Source organism: Thermomyces lanuginosus (assembly GCF_041956635.1).
Source record: "Thermomyces lanuginosus strain ATCC 200065 unplaced genomic scaffold VTN49scaffold_35, whole genome shotgun sequence".
Lineage (NCBI taxonomy): Eukaryota > Fungi > Ascomycota > Eurotiomycetes > Eurotiales > Trichocomaceae > Thermomyces > Thermomyces lanuginosus.
The window spans coordinates 803,218-823,539 of record NW_027192369.1 but is presented as its reverse complement, the minus strand read 5'-3'; the positions used below and the strand labels follow the sequence as shown (position 1 = coordinate 823,539).

The 20,322-nt window shown below is 51.5% G+C and overlaps 9 protein-coding genes across 9 annotated transcripts; 8 read left to right on the top strand and 1 right to left on the bottom strand.

Moving 5' to 3' along the window:
• Positions 1-91: 91 nt before the first annotated feature.
• Positions 92-1,882, top strand: VTN49DRAFT_5754 (uncharacterized protein; the record flags this gene model as incomplete). Its single annotated transcript, XM_069413846.1, has 2 exons — positions 92-505; positions 560-1,882. The coding sequence occupies 2 exons, from the start codon at positions 92-94 to the stop codon at positions 1,880-1,882; spliced, it is 1,737 nt and encodes a 578-aa protein (XP_069266477.1).
• Positions 1,883-2,506: 624 nt separating this feature from the next.
• VTN49DRAFT_5753 (uncharacterized protein) lies at positions 2,507-3,799 on the top strand (the record flags this gene model as incomplete). Its single annotated transcript, XM_069413845.1, has 2 exons — positions 2,507-2,803; positions 2,861-3,799. The coding sequence occupies 2 exons, from the start codon at positions 2,507-2,509 to the stop codon at positions 3,797-3,799; spliced, it is 1,236 nt and encodes a 411-aa protein (XP_069266476.1).
• Positions 3,800-4,601: 802 nt separating this feature from the next.
• Positions 4,602-5,747, top strand: VTN49DRAFT_5752 (uncharacterized protein; the record flags this gene model as incomplete). The annotated part of the gene is made up of 1 exon (XM_069413844.1): positions 4,602-5,747. One exon carries the CDS (start codon positions 4,602-4,604, stop codon positions 5,745-5,747), a length of 1,146 nt encoding a protein of 381 aa, XP_069266475.1.
• Positions 5,748-7,107: 1,360 nt separating this feature from the next.
• On the top strand, positions 7,108-7,898 carry VTN49DRAFT_5751 (uncharacterized protein; the record flags this gene model as incomplete). Its single annotated transcript, XM_069413843.1, has 3 exons — positions 7,108-7,137; positions 7,216-7,408; positions 7,666-7,898. 3 exons carry the CDS (start codon positions 7,108-7,110, stop codon positions 7,896-7,898), a joined length of 456 nt encoding a protein of 151 aa, XP_069266474.1.
• A 224-nt stretch (positions 7,899-8,122) lies between these two features.
• Positions 8,123-9,812, top strand: VTN49DRAFT_5750 (uncharacterized protein; the record flags this gene model as incomplete). Its single annotated transcript, XM_069413842.1, has 3 exons — positions 8,123-8,214; positions 8,274-8,655; positions 8,712-9,812. The coding sequence occupies 3 exons, from the start codon at positions 8,123-8,125 to the stop codon at positions 9,810-9,812; spliced, it is 1,575 nt and encodes a 524-aa protein (XP_069266473.1).
• Positions 9,813-11,178: 1,366 nt separating this feature from the next.
• VTN49DRAFT_5749 (uncharacterized protein) lies at positions 11,179-13,110 on the bottom strand (the record flags this gene model as incomplete). The annotated part of the gene is made up of 1 exon (XM_069413840.1): positions 11,179-13,110. The coding sequence occupies one exon, from the start codon at positions 13,108-13,110 to the stop codon at positions 11,179-11,181; it is 1,932 nt and encodes a 643-aa protein (XP_069266472.1).
• A 1,045-nt stretch (positions 13,111-14,155) lies between these two features.
• On the top strand, positions 14,156-15,689 carry VTN49DRAFT_5748 (uncharacterized protein; the record flags this gene model as incomplete). Its single annotated transcript, XM_069413839.1, has 10 exons — positions 14,156-14,221; positions 14,273-14,304; positions 14,371-14,456; positions 14,518-14,679; positions 14,741-14,763; positions 14,833-14,870; positions 14,926-15,066; positions 15,113-15,362; positions 15,420-15,586; positions 15,656-15,689. The coding sequence occupies 10 exons, from the start codon at positions 14,156-14,158 to the stop codon at positions 15,687-15,689; spliced, it is 999 nt and encodes a 332-aa protein (XP_069266471.1).
• Positions 15,690-16,332: 643 nt separating this feature from the next.
• VTN49DRAFT_5747 (uncharacterized protein) lies at positions 16,333-17,781 on the top strand (the record flags this gene model as incomplete). Its single annotated transcript, XM_069413838.1, has 9 exons — positions 16,333-16,398; positions 16,454-16,485; positions 16,552-16,637; positions 16,699-16,860; positions 16,913-16,973; positions 17,027-17,167; positions 17,214-17,463; positions 17,521-17,687; positions 17,748-17,781. 9 exons carry the CDS (start codon positions 16,333-16,335, stop codon positions 17,779-17,781), a joined length of 999 nt encoding a protein of 332 aa, XP_069266470.1.
• Positions 17,782-18,498: 717 nt separating this feature from the next.
• On the top strand, positions 18,499-20,057 carry VTN49DRAFT_5746 (uncharacterized protein; the record flags this gene model as incomplete). Its single annotated transcript, XM_069413837.1, has 10 exons — positions 18,499-18,567; positions 18,623-18,654; positions 18,721-18,806; positions 18,868-19,029; positions 19,096-19,118; positions 19,188-19,225; positions 19,280-19,420; positions 19,467-19,716; positions 19,784-19,950; positions 20,024-20,057. 10 exons carry the CDS (start codon positions 18,499-18,501, stop codon positions 20,055-20,057), a joined length of 1,002 nt encoding a protein of 333 aa, XP_069266469.1.
• Positions 20,058-20,322: the final 265 nt, after the last annotated feature.

Genomic DNA, 20,322 nt, shown 5'->3' with positions numbered 1-20,322 from the left:
AATTCAGCCTTGGCACCGCGATAACGTAATCGATTTGTGGTTGAGCTCAGGACAGTCAACAACAGACTTCGACATCAACACCCTGCGCGCAATGTCCCGGATACGACTCTGGCTGTCGTTTGTTCTTGCTCTGCTATGGATCTGTCCAGTTACTGCCGTTCCCGCCGAGTCCAGCATCATCCCGCCCAACCAGTTTGACATCCAACAAGCACCCCTTGATCCGCACCCCCGGTTCCGGCCGTGGACATGGCTAAGGGATACAATCATTGAGTCAATATGGAACGTGCCGAAGAAGAAGCCCTCCGGCCATGCTGCTGCGGACACAAGGCGTGGAGTTCCTCCCCCGAAGCAGGCCCTGACTCGGTACGGCAGTGATGTTGTCGTACGATTCGAGTTGAAGGAACCGGCGCAAGTCGATGCTCTGTCGGAGGCGGTCAATGTCCTTTTCCTGGATGTATGGGATGCGAGCGATACTTTTGTGGATATCCGCCTGGCAAAGGAAGTTGTGAGTATCTATTCGGTACATACTATTGAGTAATGATCTCCTGACCTGTATTAGCTCCCCTCTTTACTGGGATTGCTTCCTGCGTCTATGCAGAACTCGTACTCTGTGCTGATTCATGACTTGTCGGAGCTGATATATGCGTCGTATCCGGCTCGTCAGAGTACTAAACTGCAGGACGTGCCTCGATTCAGCCCGTCGCTGCGGCATTCGTCCAACGTAGCGGATCTCTTCTTTGATGACTATCAACCATTCTCGGTGATTGTGCCGTGGATGCGATTGATGGCTTCTATGTTCCCGTCACATGTTCAGCTCATCAACATTGGCATGACTGCTGAGGGTCGCGAAATTCCCGCTTTCAAACTTGGGGTTCGACCGGCTGCACCGGAGCCGCAAAAGGCACGCAGAACGATCCTTATCACCGGAGGTGCTCACGCGCGAGAATGGATCAGTACATCGACAGTTGCATATGTTGCTTTCAGACTGATCACCGAGTATGGGAAATCTGCCGCGATTACACGGCTGCTCGAGTCGTTTGATTGGGTTTTGGTCCCAACAATCAACCCCGACGGGTATATCTACTCGTGGGATGTAGACCGCCTGTGGCGCAAGAATCGGCAGCCCACCTATCTCCGGTTTTGCCCGGGATATGACCTGGACCGATCCTGGGGATTTGCCTGGGACGGGGAGTTGACCCGAGGGAACCCGTGCTCTGAGAGCTATGCTGGAGAGGCAGCGTTCGATGCAATGGAGGCCCGAACGATTGCGGACTGGGCCTACGAGCAGCAGGCGGTCAACAAGACGGCCAAATTTGTTGGATTTTTGGACCTTCATGCGTACTCGCAACAGATTCTCTATCCATATTCTTATTCTTGCGCGACCGTTCCGCCGACACTGGAGAATCTAGAGGAGCTGGCCTTTGGTCTTGCCAAGGCCATCCGTGTCACCAGTCGCGAATCGTACAGTGTGCGATCGGCCTGTGAAGGTATAGCCCTCCCGGAGAAGGGAACGAACCATCTTGCCCACGTGGAAGGCACAGGCGGAAGCGCACTGGATTGGTTCTACCATCAGATGCATGCTACGTACGCATACCAGATCAAACTTCGGGATAGGGGGACCTATGGATTCCTCCTCCCACCGGAAAACATTGTCCCGACTGGCAAGGAGGTCTTCAACTCAGTCATTCTCTATGGTAAATTTCTCTTGGGAGATGAAGCCGATGGTTTGGAATGGCGGCTGGATATTCCGGATTCCACCGATGGCATGGATACAGAAGTATTTGATCCCAGTCGTTTCCGTGAGGATGTTGCTGGTCAACAGCCAAGCGAAAGTGAAACTGTGGTGGGTGCAGATGACGATGATGACGATTACATGGGATGAATGGTTGGGTATTGGTTAGCTGGTTTGCTTTGGTGCATGGCGTCGTCTGGTCTACTTGGGATTGTTATACCACTTTGCTGTGAGTCACGGTTTGATTTGGTTGTACTTTACTCTATGTTTGGTAACTTATTAATAATGCCAGAACTTCTCCTGACACTTTGGACGTGAAAATAAGCATAGGTTTAGTTTGGGTTAGGGTTAGTATCCGTTCCGAACCTCGACACGGAGCTCCATCAACGGAACCAGGTATACACGATTCATGACGTATATCAGAGAGTACTCAGGAAACTTTGCAAATGTGTTCCTGAACTCAAACTTGCCGCTCCTGTATCGAACTGGCTACATCACTCCACGGCGTTCAAAGTTTCCCTAAACAGTAGCTTCCAGATATCGGAACATCACGCCTGTTCACATCAGACGAGATAGGCATTTCTCACATCTGTGTATTTACTCTTGTGAATCCATTTGCTCAAAGGAAACAAACAGATCTTTTCCTCCATGAGAAAATTTCTCTCGACACCATCTTCTTCCTTCTCATCTCCCTTGTCACGTCGCGACATCATTGTACTACAAGCCATCACAACCAGTCCCCGTCCGCGCAACAGCACAAGAGAACTAACCAAAATGAGTGACGGCGAGGAAACTCCCAAGCCTTCTCCTCGCATCCCCTTCCGTTGCCATGCGGGCTCGTTCCATGGCCAGAACCACCTGAGCCAGGCTCAGGCCCAGGCCACTACCACTAGTGACAAGGAAGCGGAGGACAAGTTCTTCGCTGATATGGCATGGGAACTGTACAAAAGTGGCGAGTATGCGGATCTCACGATCAAAATTAAAGACTCGGCGAAGGAATTCCGGGTCCACAGGGCGGTGGTGTGTAAACAGAGCAAGTTTTTTGAGGCTGCGTGTCGAGGTGATTTTGCCGTAAGTGTTCACAGACTTACCTCTACTCTTGTGAGTTTGGAAACTGACATGAAACAGGAGGCGGCTAATCGCTTCATTGAGCTTGAAGATGACGACCCTGAGATTGTGGAAATCATGATCAAATACCTGTATACTCATCGCTATGAGAATGATGAGGATTACGACATCACCTGGCCGCCGAAACCTATCGACTCGAAAAACATCATCAGCTCCTTGGAGGCCAATGGCACGCTCATGGCAACAACTCTCGACGACCACAAGGACCCCATCCCCAACTGCCTTCGCGTCTTCGCCATGGCGGACAAATTCCTCATCCCGTCGCTCAAAGATCTCGCCCGGGCACGCTTCACCCACTGGGCCGAGCAGCACTGGTGGGCTAACCGCTTCCTGCTCACGGTACGGCACATCTTCGAGAGCGAGACAGGCAACTACAAGGAGCTGCGTCCTGTCGTTCTTGACGTCATCGTCCAGAATGCCGAGAATCTCTTCTACGTTTCTCGCGTGGCAGCTGTGAGGGAGTGCGATGGTTCTCCTCATCCAGATGATGATCCACAGGTTTCCGCTCGCGGCACGCTCACCCTGGCAGACCTCTTGCACGAGTTTCCGTGCATGGGTGTCTGTCTTTTGACGCGACTGCTGGATCATCATGGTCACTGTGCCCGGACTATGCAGGCTGAAATTTCGGAGCTGCAGTCCGAGGTTGGAACCTTGCATGAGGAAAACAAGCAGATTCGACCGCTACAGCTGAGGAATCAGGGGTTGATTCAAAAGGTGAATGATCTACGGGCGCAATTGAATCGTTATCGTCTTGAAGGGTCGTTCATTCAGCTCCCTTCTCCGCTCTCCGTTGAACTTGGGCAACTGGGACTTGACGACTTTGAGGACGCCGCTGCAGGTCATGCTCATCCTGCTCCTCAGGATGGTTTGATTGCGGATACCGTCGATTACCAGGATGGTAATGGACTTGCGAACAGTCTCGTCGTCACAAATGCATGAGATGTGTATTGCTGTGGTTGACAGGAGGTTCCTTGATTGAACATGTTAGCTTCCAGCGTAGGGAGCGGAAAGTAGAAAAACCAAAAGGTAGTTGCTATTCAAAGCAAATGAATTGATCAGTTCAGCATTATCCGTATGCCACCGAGTAGAGCATTCGAGGATCAATAAGTAGAATCTTCCTCGAATTGTCCCGAACCAATGGTGATGTTGACGTTGACATTGCAATGGCAAACCTCTAGATGTTCCTCATCGGAATCCCCGGATGCTCCCGCTTGAGCTTCTCATACTTGAATCCATCAAAAGCCTCGTCTGATCTATTTTTACCATCCATCTGCATGTCCATCACATCTTTTGCATCTTGCATCCCACGTTGATCGATCGTCACGTTTTCTCCGCCCCTCATTGGCCAGTTCCTGACGTCTTGACTTCGGAACTAACCCTAATCCAACTTACCCCTCACTAGAGTTCGCGAATCACTGAAATGTGATTGGTTGAATGTTTCTAAATTTATCAAAAATAGAAAATATTGCGAGTTTATCCGGCTTCATTTTTCCCGTTTTTGGTAAAATTATCTCTCTATTCAGCACAACTTGCAGAGTGCATCAACATCGGAAGAACAAGGAGTTTAGCAGAGACTGGATAATTAGAGTTGACGACGTCAACCGAGATGGGCGCAAGTATATATGCCAGGGTTGTCGCAATTGTCGTCCAAAAATAACCAGCAAGTTTTCAATCCTGGCAGACATCCACGTAGGTAGACCTGGTCATTGAGCAAGACAAGTACTGACAGGACCAGGTCAACATGGGAGTCCTTTGCCTACGGTTACCAAGCAACCGACAAACCCCCGTACGAACAATCCGCGGCTCAATGATCTCTCCGCCGCTCTCCCCCGACGCCGCTTTCGACGCCGATGCGCTGCCGCCCTCGGTGCGGCCGGCGTTGGAGTACATCTCGCGCAAACTCCAGCAACGCGCGATGCATGTCACTCTGCTGGTTGGCCGCGGGCAGCCCAGCCTTCCGGGCGTCCCAGCCGACTTGATGATTATTCCCATCACCAAGCTCTCCCCTTCGGCCTGGAAAGTCTTCTCTAAGATCGTCGAAAAGGGTGCCAAGCGCTACTCGCTGGGACGGAAGTGGCTAGAGGCGCTCAACGTGCACCAGCGGCATCGCGCAGTGTTGAACGAGTACTTGATCCAGCAGTCGCTGATGCAGAACGAGGTGCTGTTTAGCGACGAAGGGCTCACGCTGCTCAATGTTGATCGGATCTACACAATAAAACGGCTGCTCTGTGTGCTGAACCAAGCACAGCAGAATGCGATGGTGTCGAATGAGAGGAGCAAGATTAATGAGGACAAGTGCATTGCGTCCTGCGTGAGTCTCCTGCGAAAGACGATCATGGACTTTCAGGGAAGACCGTTCAGTTTGGGCTTCTTCCACCGGGTCTACGAATATTTGGGAGTCACGGATCAGCATCTCATCAAAGTTGCCCGGCTGTACAAGGAACGGTACGGGCAGGACGGCATCGTGGTGCCTCCGCTGGCGGTGACCAAAAAGCCACCATCTCCCGTCGCCAACACTAATACGACGACGACGACAACAAGAACTCCCTCTAATGCATCGCCTCCCCGAAGATCAACACCCAGGAACACCTACCGCGTCACACCTACGAGTAGCGGTAGTACCCCTACCAGCTATCGGCGCTCCGTCGCGTCGTCCCGAAAATCCACTTCGACGACGAGCGGATCGTCGTTCCGGACTCCATCCCGTACAGGCACGCCGTCCTACTATCGTGGGGCGAAGACGCCCCTGTCGGCATCGGACGTTACTCCGATCACCCGCAACGAGTGGAATATCCTGCTCGGGCCGGAGAGGATGCTGCAGAAACCGCCGGTGACAAGACTGGTCCCGGGGCCAGCTGCTCCCGATTGTGGAATAACTCGAGCTTGATCCTGGCATTTTCTTTCGGACTTGGTTACGGCGGCGTTTGGTGTTTGGGTCGGCAAGAGACTGGATTCAACGGAGTTAGGGTACGAATGGCTGGGTTGGGTGGCACTGTGCATGCGATGCGAGATGTATCATGAGATGGTCATTGATGGCTACGAGGACTGATGTCAATTGTGTAATCATGTCATAACGATGGCCTGTCGGTTGCCGTGTCATTCATTTCATCAGCATGTCTCATTGATTAATTAAAGCACAATGAATGAAACCGTGGGGCAGAATCTAGATCAATGGCGAACTGGCACGGGCTCTTGTCGAGTCCAATAGCCTCCATACTGATGACGGTGGCTAGGGCGTTGTTCCTACTCTGACGAATCACTCGATGTCGAAGGATTCAATCGATTCTTGGTGGGCTCTTGTCTTGGTTTTGTACCCATGCCCTCCGTACACCGAACCGTACCCCAGACAGTCCTCAGGCCAAAAGCCAAGGATGGCGTTCTGTACACAGTCCACCTGCCCACCCCCATAACACAGAACTACTGTCACCGCCATCACGATCTGATTCTTCTTCCTCCCTGGAACCTTCGTGCTAATCATCGAATCAAACCCTCGATTAACCCAGCTGCGGGCACTGATCCAATCATCGGCAGCTGGTGGTCCTGTTTCGGGTTAGGGTTGAGCGCACGGACCAATCAGCAGGGCCAAGTCTCCGGAATATTTCCGTCCGCTAATTTACCTAAATCACATGTCGTCGTTGGAGTCACATGCTGAGTGGGAAAGGTAACCTCCATAACCTATAGTAGGGTAATCGCGCTGGCTCTTGGCGAGTGCAAACTCGTATTCATTTCGTCCTGCTCATACGGTGTATACGGGTTTCATGGAAATCCGGGGTAGGAGCGAACTGTCTCCCCAAGCGTCTCTCGCCTGGGTCGACGTCGGAAGAGGCTTGGAGCTACCTGGTTAGATTTTTGTGGCGTCCGCTTGGCAGAAATCAGGGATGGTCTGGGGAAGAAAGCTTGCCTCGTTATTAACTTCCCGAACGTCAGCGGCTGCGCAGGCCGGAGGGGATTAACTATCTTCCGGGGGACAAGCTCTTTGGCCAGTCAGCCACAAATGCTATTGAGCTCGGGTTAAGGAACACCCCTGTGTCTCGGGTCAAAGCTACTTCTTTATTTGTTTGGGTCGTCAACTCAGTCGGGGTTGACGATACAAGAATACAACCCCGTTGAGATTTGAATCGAGACGATCTTGTACTGTAGATAGAAGAGATGGGACGAGTGCACAGGCACATGCAAGCAACATTCGGCTCAGCAATGTCCCGAGAGAGTAACAATGTAACCCGATCGCGTCAACGATAACCTGTCAGATGCCAGGAACACACGGCTGGCTCGGTTTGGTGCGTCTGCAGGCTCGACCGGCTCGTCCTTAGGGCTTGTCATGATTCATGAGCGTGGCGTCCCGCCTCTGTCTCCAGACTCGTGGCGACGATCAGCGTGTTCACCCACACGTTGATTGGCAACGAGCTCAGACCATCCTGGTCGGACACCGGGAACAGACCAATGGCCACGCGAGACTCGCCACCAGAGTGTCACCGTATCACCGCCCTCGCTCGTCCTTGGCGAACTGCTGGTTGGTGCGAATGTTATGGTACGGTGAGGATCTGGCTGGTATGTTATGGTTATATTCTGGGTTAGTGACTACTCGTCGTCACAAAGTGTGGAATGCGGCAATTGGCTGAGTCAGCATCGGCAGGCAGTCCTGTCCGCCATGGAGCCCATTGTCCAGTCACAATCTATTTCATGAACCCCATACGGTATTATTGTCGTACTCTCCGTATTCCATGCCCGAACGGGAACGGAATTATATACATTTGAAACCGAAAATAACAGACGTAACAAAATGCTCGGATTTGAGAACCATTCAGATGTCTTCGTGCTCGGACCGGGTTGTCCGCCCTCGTCAGCCACGTTCTGGTGTTTTGCGACTCCCCGCCAGAATCACTCTCTTGGCTCTCCATGCGTGGCTGACCAGCCTGCGTTTGGCAGCAAATGCGGGGGAATCTCTCTGGTGGATCTGGGGACTGCGATCTACGGCTGGTCTCTCTTCAGGGTTGCATTGTCCTCCGCAGTGGAAGAAGAGCAGGAGGATTCTTCCTGATTCGTGCGTGGGTCGCATGATCCCTGTTGGCCCAGCAGAAAAAGCCGTACTGGGCAGGTAATGTAATCGTAAGAAAAGAAAAAAAAAAAAAAAAAAAAAAACAACTCGACAACGCCCGATGGGGGTACTTTACAGCTTTTTTTTAAATAAATAAACCTTCCTCCCTCTCCCTCCCCCCCCCTTCGTCGAGTCTGAGCTTGGGAACCCCAATCCAACTCGGCACCATGTACGTGATCGGGAATATCTACTACATCACCACCATCGCCGTCATTGGCGGTGCCCTGTTTGGTTTCGACATTGCTTCAATGTCGGCCATGTACGTCCAGTTTAAGCACACCCCCTTTTGTCTCGGTCCATCTAGCTAATTGTTCCCAGTCTGGGCACCCAACAGTACAAGTGCTTCTTCAATCAGGGTGGCGTAGTGGATGGGAACTGCGCCGGTCCGACTTCGTCCACGCAGGGCGGTATTTCCGCCTCCATGCCCGGCGGTTCCTTCGTCGGTGCGCTGGTGTCCGGCTTCATCACCGATCTCTTTGGCCGTCGCCGCGCCATTCAGATCGGCGCGGTTATTTGGTGCATTGGCAGTTTAATCACGGCTGCGTCGTACAGCATTGGTCAGCTGGTGGTCGGCCGTTTCATCAACGGCTTCTCCGTCGGTATTTGCAGTGCCCAGGTGCCTGTGTACGTCTCAGAGCTGGCCCAGCCGTCGAAGCGAGGCCGAGTCGTCGGTGCGCAGCAATGGGCCATTACCTGGGGTGTAAGTTCTCTTCTTCATCTTGGAAAACGAAAGCAGACGTCAACTGACGGCCTCAGATCATGATCATGTTCTACATCTCCTACGGCTCCAGCTACGTCGAAGGCACCCCCGCCTGGCGTATCCCGTGGGCCGTTCAGGCCGTGCCCGCTATTCTGCTGTTCTTCGCCCTCTTCTTCGTTCCCGAGTCTCCGCGTTGGCTGGCCAAGAAGGACCGATGGGAGGAGGCGCATGACGTGCTGGCGCTCGTCCACGCCAAGGGTGACCGCTCCGCTCCCTTCGTCCAGACCGAGCTGCAGGAAATCCGCGACATGGTCGAGTTTGAGCGCGCGAATGCCGATGCCTCCTTCTGGGAGCTGTTCAAGCCCAACATGATCTACCGCACGCACGTCGGTATGTTCACGCAGATCTGGTCGCAGCTGACCGGCATGAACGTCATGATGCTTTACATCACCTACGTGTTCGGTATGGCGGGTCTGTCCGGCGACGCCAACCTGATCGCCTCGTCGATTCAATACGTCATCAATGTCTTCATGACCATCTTCGCCCTAATCTTCGTCGACCGCTGGGGCCGTCGCTGGCCGCTGCTGGTTGGTTCGACGCTGATGATGACGTTCATGTTCGCCAATGCCGGCATCATGCGTCAGTACGGCAAGCCCGCGCCGCCCGGTGGTCTGCACAACGTGCCCGAGCAGTCCTGGGATCTGAGCGAGCACCAGTCCGCCGCGCGTGGTGTCATTGCCTGCACCTATCTGTTCGTCGCCTCCTTCGCCCCCACCTGGGGTCCCGTCTCGTGGATCTACCCGCCCGAGCTCTTCCCGCTGCGGTTGCGTGGTAAGGCTGTCGCCGTCACCACCGCCTCCAACTGGATCTTCAACTTCTCGCTCTCATACTTTGTGCCGCCGGCGTTTGAGAACATCAAGTGGAAGACCTACGTGCTGTTTGGCGTCTTCTGCTTCGCCATGACCGTCCATGTCTTCTTCTGCTTCCCCGAGACGGCCGGCAAGACCCTCGAGGAGGTCGAGGATATCTTCACCTTCAAGGTCAAGCCCTGGAACACCAAGGTCGAGTACCACCGCTCTCGTAAGCTGGAGGCTGGTGAGGTCCAGGCCGACAAGGTGGCCGCTCTGCATTCGGACCATATCGAGAAGACTGCTTGATTTTCAAATACCCCAGTACATAGGACGATCTTTCTTTGTGATGATTCATGGCTATAGTTTCCTACTAGTTATGAATTAATGTAGAGGTTGCACCTCTAGTTTTCTACTCCAATCTCTCCCATACGTACTGCTTGAATTAGTCTCGTCTGAACGACGCCTGTCGAATTTCGCGTGAGTCCCGACCATTGTACTTAGGACAACTTGATTCAAGAGTCATTGGAAGACCGTTCCCTGCTTTTGTTTTTTTACCACCAGTCTCTTGCGTACCGCGACAGCTGTGAAGCGACATAAAAATTAAATGTCTTGTACGCATCCACCAAGCAAAGTCTCCGGTTCTGATAATTTTGCCAGTTTCTGCCCAAAAGCATTCAACTCCATGTGAATAGGCCATCATACACAACAACACACTCGTGCAGGTCCGACTTGAAACATTTGCAACATTGTTAGGTTCACAGTTTTAATGTCTGAGCGTAGCATGAAGATTTAATAGAGCAGCATGGTCCTTCAATCAATGCAAAACTTGAAGTTCACACCCGAACAGGGATAACTACCTGTATACTTCATGCGTAGTATGATTCAAAAGCCCGGTTAACTTAGCAAAAATGCTTAAGGGATTTTTCGAGAGACGTTAAGCAATAATCTCTTCGAGGCATCCGCGCTCTATCTATCGCCACTCAGCTCCATTTTGCTCCGTTGCATATCAAAAGTACTAGGAACTGTATGTAAACAGAACGGCAGGTGACGAAGGGGGAGCAAGCAATTGGGCAAGGATGGATGATAGGGCTATCCTAACCGAATAAGGCAATAGTTAATACAACTCTTACCTATTACCTAATAAGGAATGAGCTACACTAACGTCGCCTTCTCCGTTCCCATTTCCCTTCACATTGCTTTCCCATCTTTTTGATGGCCGACATTAATAAGATCGATTTTAGAATCTCGAGTGGCTTGGGTGTGCTTTTGGAATTACTCATGGGAATTGATTACAATGATGAAAAGCTCTCCCGGAACCAGAACTGCTTTAGAAATGAAGGCGCGCTTCGCGCGTGATCCGTTGGCCTTTTCTGCTCGGTGATTGTCCTGACTGGGCTTTGGCTGCCATCATGTCATCATGCCCGTCGTAGTTGGCCTCGTTGGTATTGTGGGAGAGAGCTGCTATGGTACCGCTGGTTGTGGTGGTGTTTGTGTTGGCTAACATTGGGTTGACGCGGAGGATGATACTTTATTGTGCCCTGAAGAATGGAGGTTTTGAGAAGGGCAGGAGGAAGGGGTGGCAATGGGGCAAGTTGCAGATTTGATGAGACCGTGACAATCACTCGGTAAAATCAAGATTAATACACAGATATAAAGAGATCAGGAAACATAATCATCGAGTACACCGCTCCGTCGCTGGTCTCCATCCCACCCCCAGCCCTTCCATGACCAACCTCTCCCTCTCTTCCCACGTCTTCCCTCCTCTTTCCAAATCAATAATTTTCCCTCCCGACGTCCGCTCGCGCACCCCGCTCGAGTCGAATTTCCACCCATGCACCTTCTTAGCATACCGGCGCAAATCCCGCTCAAACGTGGTATCGCCGGACCAGCCGAGTACGGCGCACCCAACGGTGCGCCAGGGAGAGATGATAATGTCAACGCGCCGGTGGGGGTTGGGATTTTTCCTCCTCCTCTCATTTTCGGGTCCCGGGTCGAAATGTGGATCCTGCCAGACAACCATGGCCTTATCCAACGTATCGAATGCGTGATGTTCGCCCGCCGTTTCCCCTCGATAGGGAAGCGTTGCCTGTTCCCGATTGGACATGGTCATGTGCAGGGACAGGGTATGCGTGATCCAGCCTTCCTCCTCGAGGCTGGCGACGACGTCGACGACCAGGTTCTTGGTGACTTGCTCGTCGCGGTGGGTGAGGATGAGGTCAATATCGCCGCAGACTTCTTTGCCGCGGCGGTATCCGCCGACGAGGATGCACTCAATCCCGCCGTGGGACGGGTCTGGCGCGCCTTCAGGGTCCGCGTCGGGCCGTACTCGGTGTGCATGCCGCAGGACGGTGTCTGCAATCGCTACTGCTTCCGACCGCGGCACTCCCCGTTGGAACTCCTCGTAATATTTGACGCCGATCTGTTGCACGCGTGACAGTCTGTCCCAGCCGTGCTCGACCAAGTCGTCGAGATCGCGCCAGTGGTGCTGGTGGTAGAACTCCTGCGCGGTCCGCGCGCCGACGCCCCAAATGTTGTAGAATGTGTTGAGCGTGCGCAGTACCGGGTCGTTGTCTAGGGCTTCGGCTGCGGCAAGCGTTCCCGTCTCGCTGTTCTTGAACTCGACGAATAAATTTGCAATCTTGGTGTCGCACCCTGGCAGGGACAGGACCTCGCGTGGGCTGCGCAGCTCGTACGGATACGCGGCAAGAGCTGCGATCGAGGTGCTGTACGCCCGCACCCCGATCTCGTCCAGCGTTAGCTCCCGTACGCGGCGGATTTTGACCAGTTGCTCGATGAACCGCTCGTTGGGTGGATGTAACGGTGCGCTCCGCGTGCAGGCGTACACCCGGTTCTCGCGCACCCAGTCCGGCGCCGGAGGCAGCGACGACTCGGGCTCATCGTGCTCGGACGTCGACTCCCGGTACAGCCTCGGTGGACTCGCTCGTTGGGTGAAATCGCGGTGCTGCGCGCCGAGACGTCGGCCTTGATATGGCGAATGTGATGATCTGCCTACGGGAGCTGACTCTGCTGCGTCCTTCATCGCACGCTCTAAAATTTTATTCTCTGATCGATGATCGGCCCGCTTAGTACCAACATCCCCTGGCCGCCTCGGTATCACCCGCCCGTGGTACACCAGGAATGCATCCAACGGCGGAATAACCCCATCTTCCCTCCATCTCTGGAACCATTCCAGCCGAACAACCTTGATCTCACCCGTCAACACTATCGGCTGCGGACCGGGACTCTCCAGCCGCTGCTTCTTCCTCGCCGGCTGCATGCCCTCGTTATCATCCTCTTTTCCGGAGGAGGATACGGCCACTATTTCTTCTGTCCACAACCCTCTTGACCGTAACTCCAGCGCTGCACGCTTCCGCTGCGTAATGGCACCAACGAAGATGCACGCCTCGGTGGCATCGTATGTCAGCGGCGCGCCGCGTTCGATCAGCGTGTCTTCGATATCATGTAGTTCGTCGAGGGTAAGGTGTGTGGGAAGGACGAAGATTGGAGGATAGTCCGCCCATGGAGATGATGAAGTAGGAGTGTTGTTGTCGTCCTTGTCGTGCTGGATGCTGCTGGTGGTGGTCGATGATGCGGGAGATGCCATTTCAAGTTCAAGTTTCCTTTGTGTACAACAGAGAACAATATACAGTATAAACACGAAAATTATGTAGTACTTTGTAAGATCATGTGTTCATAAAGTCATCTCAATCTCTCGTAGCCATCATGATGCCGTCTGTCGTAGAATTACTGCCATCCGCCCTTGGTGATCATTAGAGTACTTTATCGGGAGTAGTTGATGGGCCACAACTGCACGGTCAAGTTTGTACTTGTAGAATGAGCCAAATATCAAGCCATAATAATATAATACACTTACTATCCAATTTGCGTACTTATAGTTGAGGTGTTCCAAACTGCCCTCGTTATGCCGGAGGGCTTGAGGGGCCGGCGGGAGTAGTCTGGATGGTCTAGATCGAACGTATGCACGTCATAAGAAGAGCCAGAATCGGGTGAAAATTTTTCCGACAGAATCATTGAGAGCTACGAGTCATGTGACCAAATTCGACCTAATGGATGGCTTGCACGGAGTAGATACTCTTTACTCTCCGTGCTTGCAGACCTAGTCGATACATACTGCGATAAGTACTTCGTACTGCCTGTCTTCGGATTATCACACCTTCTCACCCACTTTGCCGTTTCAGGGTATAGGTCAACGTCCCGAATCGGGGGAGCAGGGATGTTTGTCCCTCCAGCGCCGATTGGCAGTTGGAGTGCCGGCAATGATCAGGGTCCCCTGCCAAAGGATGTCCAGACTAATCCGGGCTGGCCTGTATATGCTTCGACGGTGAGTTTAGATTGTACTTCGGCTGCTCAATCTCAGAGAATAATACGCCCATCTCACCATGTGCTCCAAAAGTCAAACTGCTGTTGCCGTTTTCGCGGAGGTGTGTCGGTGCCGAATCTTAACCTTGTCCACTCGAGCTTATTTACTCTGAGCCAAAATATCTGGGGGTGGCAGCAGGAGAGCAATTCGTTCGGAGAGTTCATTGACTGTTGTGCAACCAGCTTTTGGAAACGGCCTTGTATACAATCATCACTTCCATACATAATTAGAGCACTCGGGTTGCAATTCAGCTCAGAATTATTCCACCATGTCGAATCAGCCAACGGCCATCGACAACAACACCGCCCTTGTAAACGTTGAAGTCGACACCTCGGTGCGACATCTCCACTAGGGGACGTCAGATTACGTTACTGACTTAGCATAGTATGAGAATGATTCTTCTTATGGCGATGAACTGTACGTGATGTGATGCCATGGCCCTCCAAATCCAAAGCATGCTCATGCATGTCCTTCGATATATAGGTCGTCGTACAGCGAGTCACTGACCTCGTCGGTGCTGGAATATCGTCATGAAAATGGCCGTCGTTATCATGGATTCCGGGATGGATGTATGAGCTGGCCCCTTCTCCCTTGATCATCCAGATGTGTATGCTCATTGTAACTTTCCAGCATACTTGCTTCCCAATGACGAGCAGGAAAATGACCGTCTAGACATGCTGCACGAGCTTTTCCTCCAGTTGTTGAACCGGAGACTTTACCTTTCCCCGATAGGGAAACCGCAGCGAGTGATTGATCTGGGAACTGGGACAGGCATTTGGGCTATTGATTTTGGTACGTTTCAGTTGCTTAGTACGCTCAACTGATGCAGAGTGCGGTGGCTAACTCATTGTAGCGGATGAACATCCACAGGCAGAGGTAAACAATAGTTCTATCAGGAGCGACCTCATATGGACGGAATACTGAGACTGGATCTGTTATTTTCAGGTGATTGGCTGTGATCTGAGCCCAACTCAGCCCACTTTGTCAGTGCGACCCAAAAATTTGGACTCAGGTCACTCGACTGACATGCATTTGCAGAGTTCCTCCGAACGTGAAGTTTCTGATTGATGACATTGAGGCGGAATGGACATATGAGAAGAACCCATTTGACTTCATTCATGCGCGAAACCTAGTTGTCTCCATCAGAGACTTTGGAAGACTGATCAAGCAGTGCTATAGGTATAACCTTGCCCGGGTTCATCCTTGACTCTCTAACAAAACACAGATCAGTCAAGCCTGGTGGATGGGTCGAATTCCAAGACTGGGATGGTTATGCCTACTCTGAAGATGGTAGCCTCGCCGGTACCAATCTCCAAAGGTACTACGACGAAGTATACGGGGCATTTGAGAAGGCGGGCTACGAAACCCGTCCAGGGCCAAAACTGGAGGGGTGGTTCAAGGATGCTGGCTTTGTCAACATTCATGTGAGAAAGTTTCAAGTTCCATACGGAGTTTGGCCGAAGGATCCTCATTTTGTCAGTTCCTCCTCTTCCCTCCTTTGTCTCCGGAGAGTAACTGACGTCTTCATACAGAAGAAGATTGGCACCTGGATGCTGGCCGCCATTGAAGCCGGCTTTGAAGCCGGAGCCCTAGCCGCCCTGACACGGTATAAAGAGTGGATGAAGGATGAAGTCATAGCGCTTGCCAGTAGGGCCCGGGCCGACGGCCGGAAACGCAGCGTGCACATGATAGGCGACTTGTGAGTATCTTCTAAGCTTCCAAGCACCACCACTTTTGATGCGAGACTAACCACGAATGACACGTGCAGCTATGTCGTCTATGGTCAGCGTCCCGCGAATTAACAAAAGTGAAATCGGGAATGAACTGGAATGGGCAACATGGTACTTGGTAGTTTGTAGGTTTCAGTTCCAAGAAGCCTCCGCCTTCAGAGCTTCTGTTGTAAGGCGAAAGTTCAAGTTAAAAATCTACTCCGTACCCAATCCTTCCTCAGCTACCTAGGGCTCCGGGCCGGGCCGTCGGGGAAGCAGGGGTTGTTTTGCCCGGTGATGTTGATTGGCAGGTGGAGTGATATGTAGGGATCAGGTCCCCTGCAGCGGGGCCTGCAACGGTGTAGAAGTAATGACCAATCGGGCTAGTCAGTGTCGGGGTGAGAGCTTCCAATTTCTAGCTGAATCCATTCGTCCAACCAACACTCACCGGCTCACGCAGGTTGAGTTTCGCACAGTACCCCCGACCGCTTTGGTCAATCCAGAGAAGGAGCTCATAATATTCGGCTGCCAATCCACCTGCAAATATAAATACTGAGTCTGGGTATCGAGAAAGCCACAGAGAATAAAGTTACAAGTATTTTCTTCGCTATTGTAAGCGGTTCTCGAATACGGTTCGAAATAGTCTTGAACACAAACACGAACTCCATACATTGTTATTGAATTTGTTACCCGTTAATAATCAGTCTTTTTGGAATTCACGGAGATTTATTGCACAATGTCGGATCAGCCAACGGCCACCACCAACAACACCGTCCCCGTCAGCGTTGAAGTTGACACTTCGGTATGACATTCCTTCACTACGATACGTCCGCGCATTACTAATTTAACTCGCACAGTATGAGAATGATTCTTCTTATGGCGATGAACTGTACGTGATGTGATGCCATGGCGCTCCAGATCCAAAGCATGCTCACGCATGTCCTTCGATATATAGGTCGTCATACAGCGAGTCACTGACCTCGTCGGTGCTGGAATATCGTCATGAAAATGGCCGTCGTTATCATGGATTCCGGGATGGATGTAGGAGCTGGCCCCTTCTCCCTTGATCATCCAGATGTGTATGCTCATTGTAACTTTCCAGCATACTTGCTTCCCAATGACGAGCAGGAAAATGATCGCCTAGACATGTTGCATGAGCTTTTCCTTCAGTTGATGCACCAGAAACTCTACCTTGCCCCGATAGAGAAACCGCAGCGAGTAATTGATCTGGGGACTGGGACTGGTATTTGGGCTATTGATTTTGGTAAGCTTTCTGGGTTCTTCCCGTCACAGGACACGGATACTCACTCATGTAGCGGACTTACATCCTCAGGCTGAGGTAATCGGTTGTGATCTGAGCCCAACTCAGCCCACTTTGTCAGTGTGAACCTAAAATTCAGTCATGTCGCTAAACTAACTGGCTTTGGCAGAGTTCCTCCCAACGTGAAGTTCGTGGTGGATGACATTGAGGCGGAATGGACATATGAGAAGAACCCATTTGACTTCATTCATGCGCGAAACCTGGTTGTCTCCGTCAGAGACTTTGGGAGGCTGATTAAACAATGCTACAGGTATAACCTTCCGCAACTTCGTCTTTGACTCTCTAACAAAACACAGATCAGTCAAGCCCGGTGGGTGGGTCGAATTTCAAGACTGGGACGGCTACCCCTACTCTGAAGATGGCAGCTTCGACGGTACCAATCTCCAAAAGTACTACAATGAAGTATATGGGGCATTTGAGAAGGCGGGCTACGAAGCCCGTCCAGGGCCAAAACTAGAGGAGTGGTTCAAGGATGCTGGTTTCGTCAACATTCAAGTGAAAAAGTTTCAAGTTCCCCACGGCGTCTGGCCAAAGGATCCTCATTTTGTCAGTTCCTCCTCTTCCCTCCTATGTCTCCGGAGAGTAACTGACGTCTTCATACAGAAGAAAGTTGGCTCCTGGCTGCAAGCAGGGGTTGATGCCGGCTTTGAGGCCTACGCCCTGGCCGCTCTGACACGGTATAAAGAATGGACGAGGGAGGAAGTCATTGCGCTTGCCAGTAAGGCCCGGGCCGACGGCCGAAAACGCAATGTTCACATGATAGTCGACTTGTGAGTGCCTCTCACGCAACACCACTTTTGATACGAGACTAACCACGAATGAACCTGCAGCTATGTCGTCTATGGCCAGCGTCCCGAGAATTGACCGACGTGAAATCTGGAATGAACAACATAATGCTTGGAAGTTTGTAGGCTTCCAATTCCAAGAAGCTTTGGCTACCAGAGCTCCTGCTCTAATGAGTAAGTTCAAAATCTACTTCGTAGTCAATCCTTCTTAAGCTTCCCAGGGCTCCGGGCCGGGCCGTCGGGGAAGCATGGGTTGTTTTGCTCGGAAATGTCGATTGGCAGATGAAGTGACATGTAGAGACCAGGGTCCCTTGTAAAGGGCTCTGCAACGGTGTAGAAGTAATGGCCAATCGGGCTAGCCAATGTACCATGAGCCGGGGTAAGCGCTTCCAATTTCTAGCTGAGCTCGCTCGAGCAACACTCACCGGCTCACGCAGGTTGAGTTTCTCACAATCCCCTCGGCCGCTTTGGCCAATCCAGAGAAAGACATCCATGTCACAATTGCTCCAAAAGCCAACCCTATTTCCATTTTTGCAGAGACGCAGAATTGGTGTTAGAGTCTGGAAAAACTAGTAATATTCGGCTGCCTGTCCACTTGCAAATATAATACCGAGTCCGGTACAGGGAAAGTCAACAGAGAATCAAGTTACAAAGATCTTGTTGACAGGAATGGCAACCCTCTCTTGAATACGGTTCGAAATAGTCTTGAACACAAACACGAACTCCATACATTGTTATTGAATTTGTTACCCGTTGAAAATCAGTCTTTTTGGAATTCACGGAGATTTATTGCACAATGTCGGATCAGCCAACGGCCACCACCACCAACAACACCGTCCCCGTCAGCGTTGAAGTCGACACTTCGGTATGACATTCCTTCACTACGATACGTCCGCGCATTACTAATTTAACTCGCACAGTATGAGAATGATTCTTCTTATGGCGATGAACTGTACGTGATGTGATGCCATGGCGCTCCAGATCCAAAGCATGCTCACGCATGTCCTTCGATATATAGGTCGTCGTACAGCGAGTCACTGACCTCGTCGGTGCTGGAATATCGTCATGAAAATGGCCGTCGTTATCATGGATTCCGGGATGGATGTAGGAGCTGGCCCCTTCTCTCCTGATCATTCAGATGAGTATACTGATGGTAACTTTCCAGCATACTTGCTTCCCAATGACGAGCAGGAAAATGACCGCCTAGACATGTTCCACGAGCTTTGCCTCCAGCTGATGCACCGGAGACTCTACCTTGCCCCGATAGAGAAACCGCAGCGAGTAATTGATCTGGGGACTGGGACTGGTATTTGGGCTATTGATTTTGGTAAGTTTCAGTTGCTTACTACATGGATTGGGACTGATGCCAAGTGCGGTGGCTGACTCATTGAAGCGGATGAACATCCCCAGGCAGAGGTAAGCAATAGTTCTATCAGGAGCGACCTCATATGGACGGAAGACTGAGACTGGATCTGTTATTTTCAGGTGATTGGCTGTGATCTGAGCCCAACTCAGCCCACTTTGTCAGTGCGACCCAAAAATTCGGACCAGGTCACTCGACTGACATGCATTTGCAGAGTTCCTCCGAACGTGAAGTTCGTGGTGGATGATATTGAGGCGGAATGGACATATGAGAATAACCCATTTGATTTCATTCATGCACGAAGTCTGGTTGTCTCCATCAGAGACTTTGGAAGACTGATCAAGCAGTGCTATAGGTATAACCTTGCCCGGGTTCATCCTTGACTCTCTAACAAAACACAGATCAGTCAAGCCTGGTGGATGGGTCGAATTCCAGGACTGGGACGGTTACCCTTACTCTGAAGACGGTAGTTACGACGGTACTGGTCTTCAAAAGTATTACAATGAAGTATACGGGGCGTTTGGGAAGGCAGGTTATGAAGTCCGTCCGGGACCAAAGCTGGAGGGGTGGTTCAAAGATGCTGGTTTTGTCAATATTCAGGTCAAAAAGTTTCAAATTCCCCACGGTGTCTGGGCAAAGGATCGACACCTTGTCAGTCTCCCCTTGTTTTCAAAAGTAATAATAAAATACTAATCTGGTACTGATCTTTTTCGTACAGAAGAAAGTCGGCACCTGGCTCCAAGCTGGGTTTGATGCCGGCTTTGAGGCCTACGCCCTGGCCGCTCTAACGCGGTACAAAGAGTGGACGAAGGAGGAAGTCATTGCGCTTGCCAGTAAGGCCCGGGCCGACGGCCGAAAACGCAGCGTTCACATGATAGTCGACTTGTGAGTATCTTCTTAGCTTTCAAACAACACTACTACTTTTTGATATGAGGCTAACCACGGATGGCACCTGCAGCTATGTCGTCTATGGTCAGCGTCCTGAGAATTGACCAATGTGAAATCTGAATTGGACTATTGCATACATTTTCAGGTTTCCATATAGTACATTGTCAAGGAGTCTCTCCGGCGCCACACGAAGCATTGGTTTTCGGTCTTTCCCTGTAAATCCGAATTAGATATGCTACGTAACGATCCTAAATACGGCCTTTTGACCCGTTCACTCTCAAGGCATAATTACTTGTTAAGGTTCCAGGCCTTTGCCGCCAGGGAAGCAGGGGTTGTTTTAGCCGGCAGCACTGATTGGCAGATGGATTT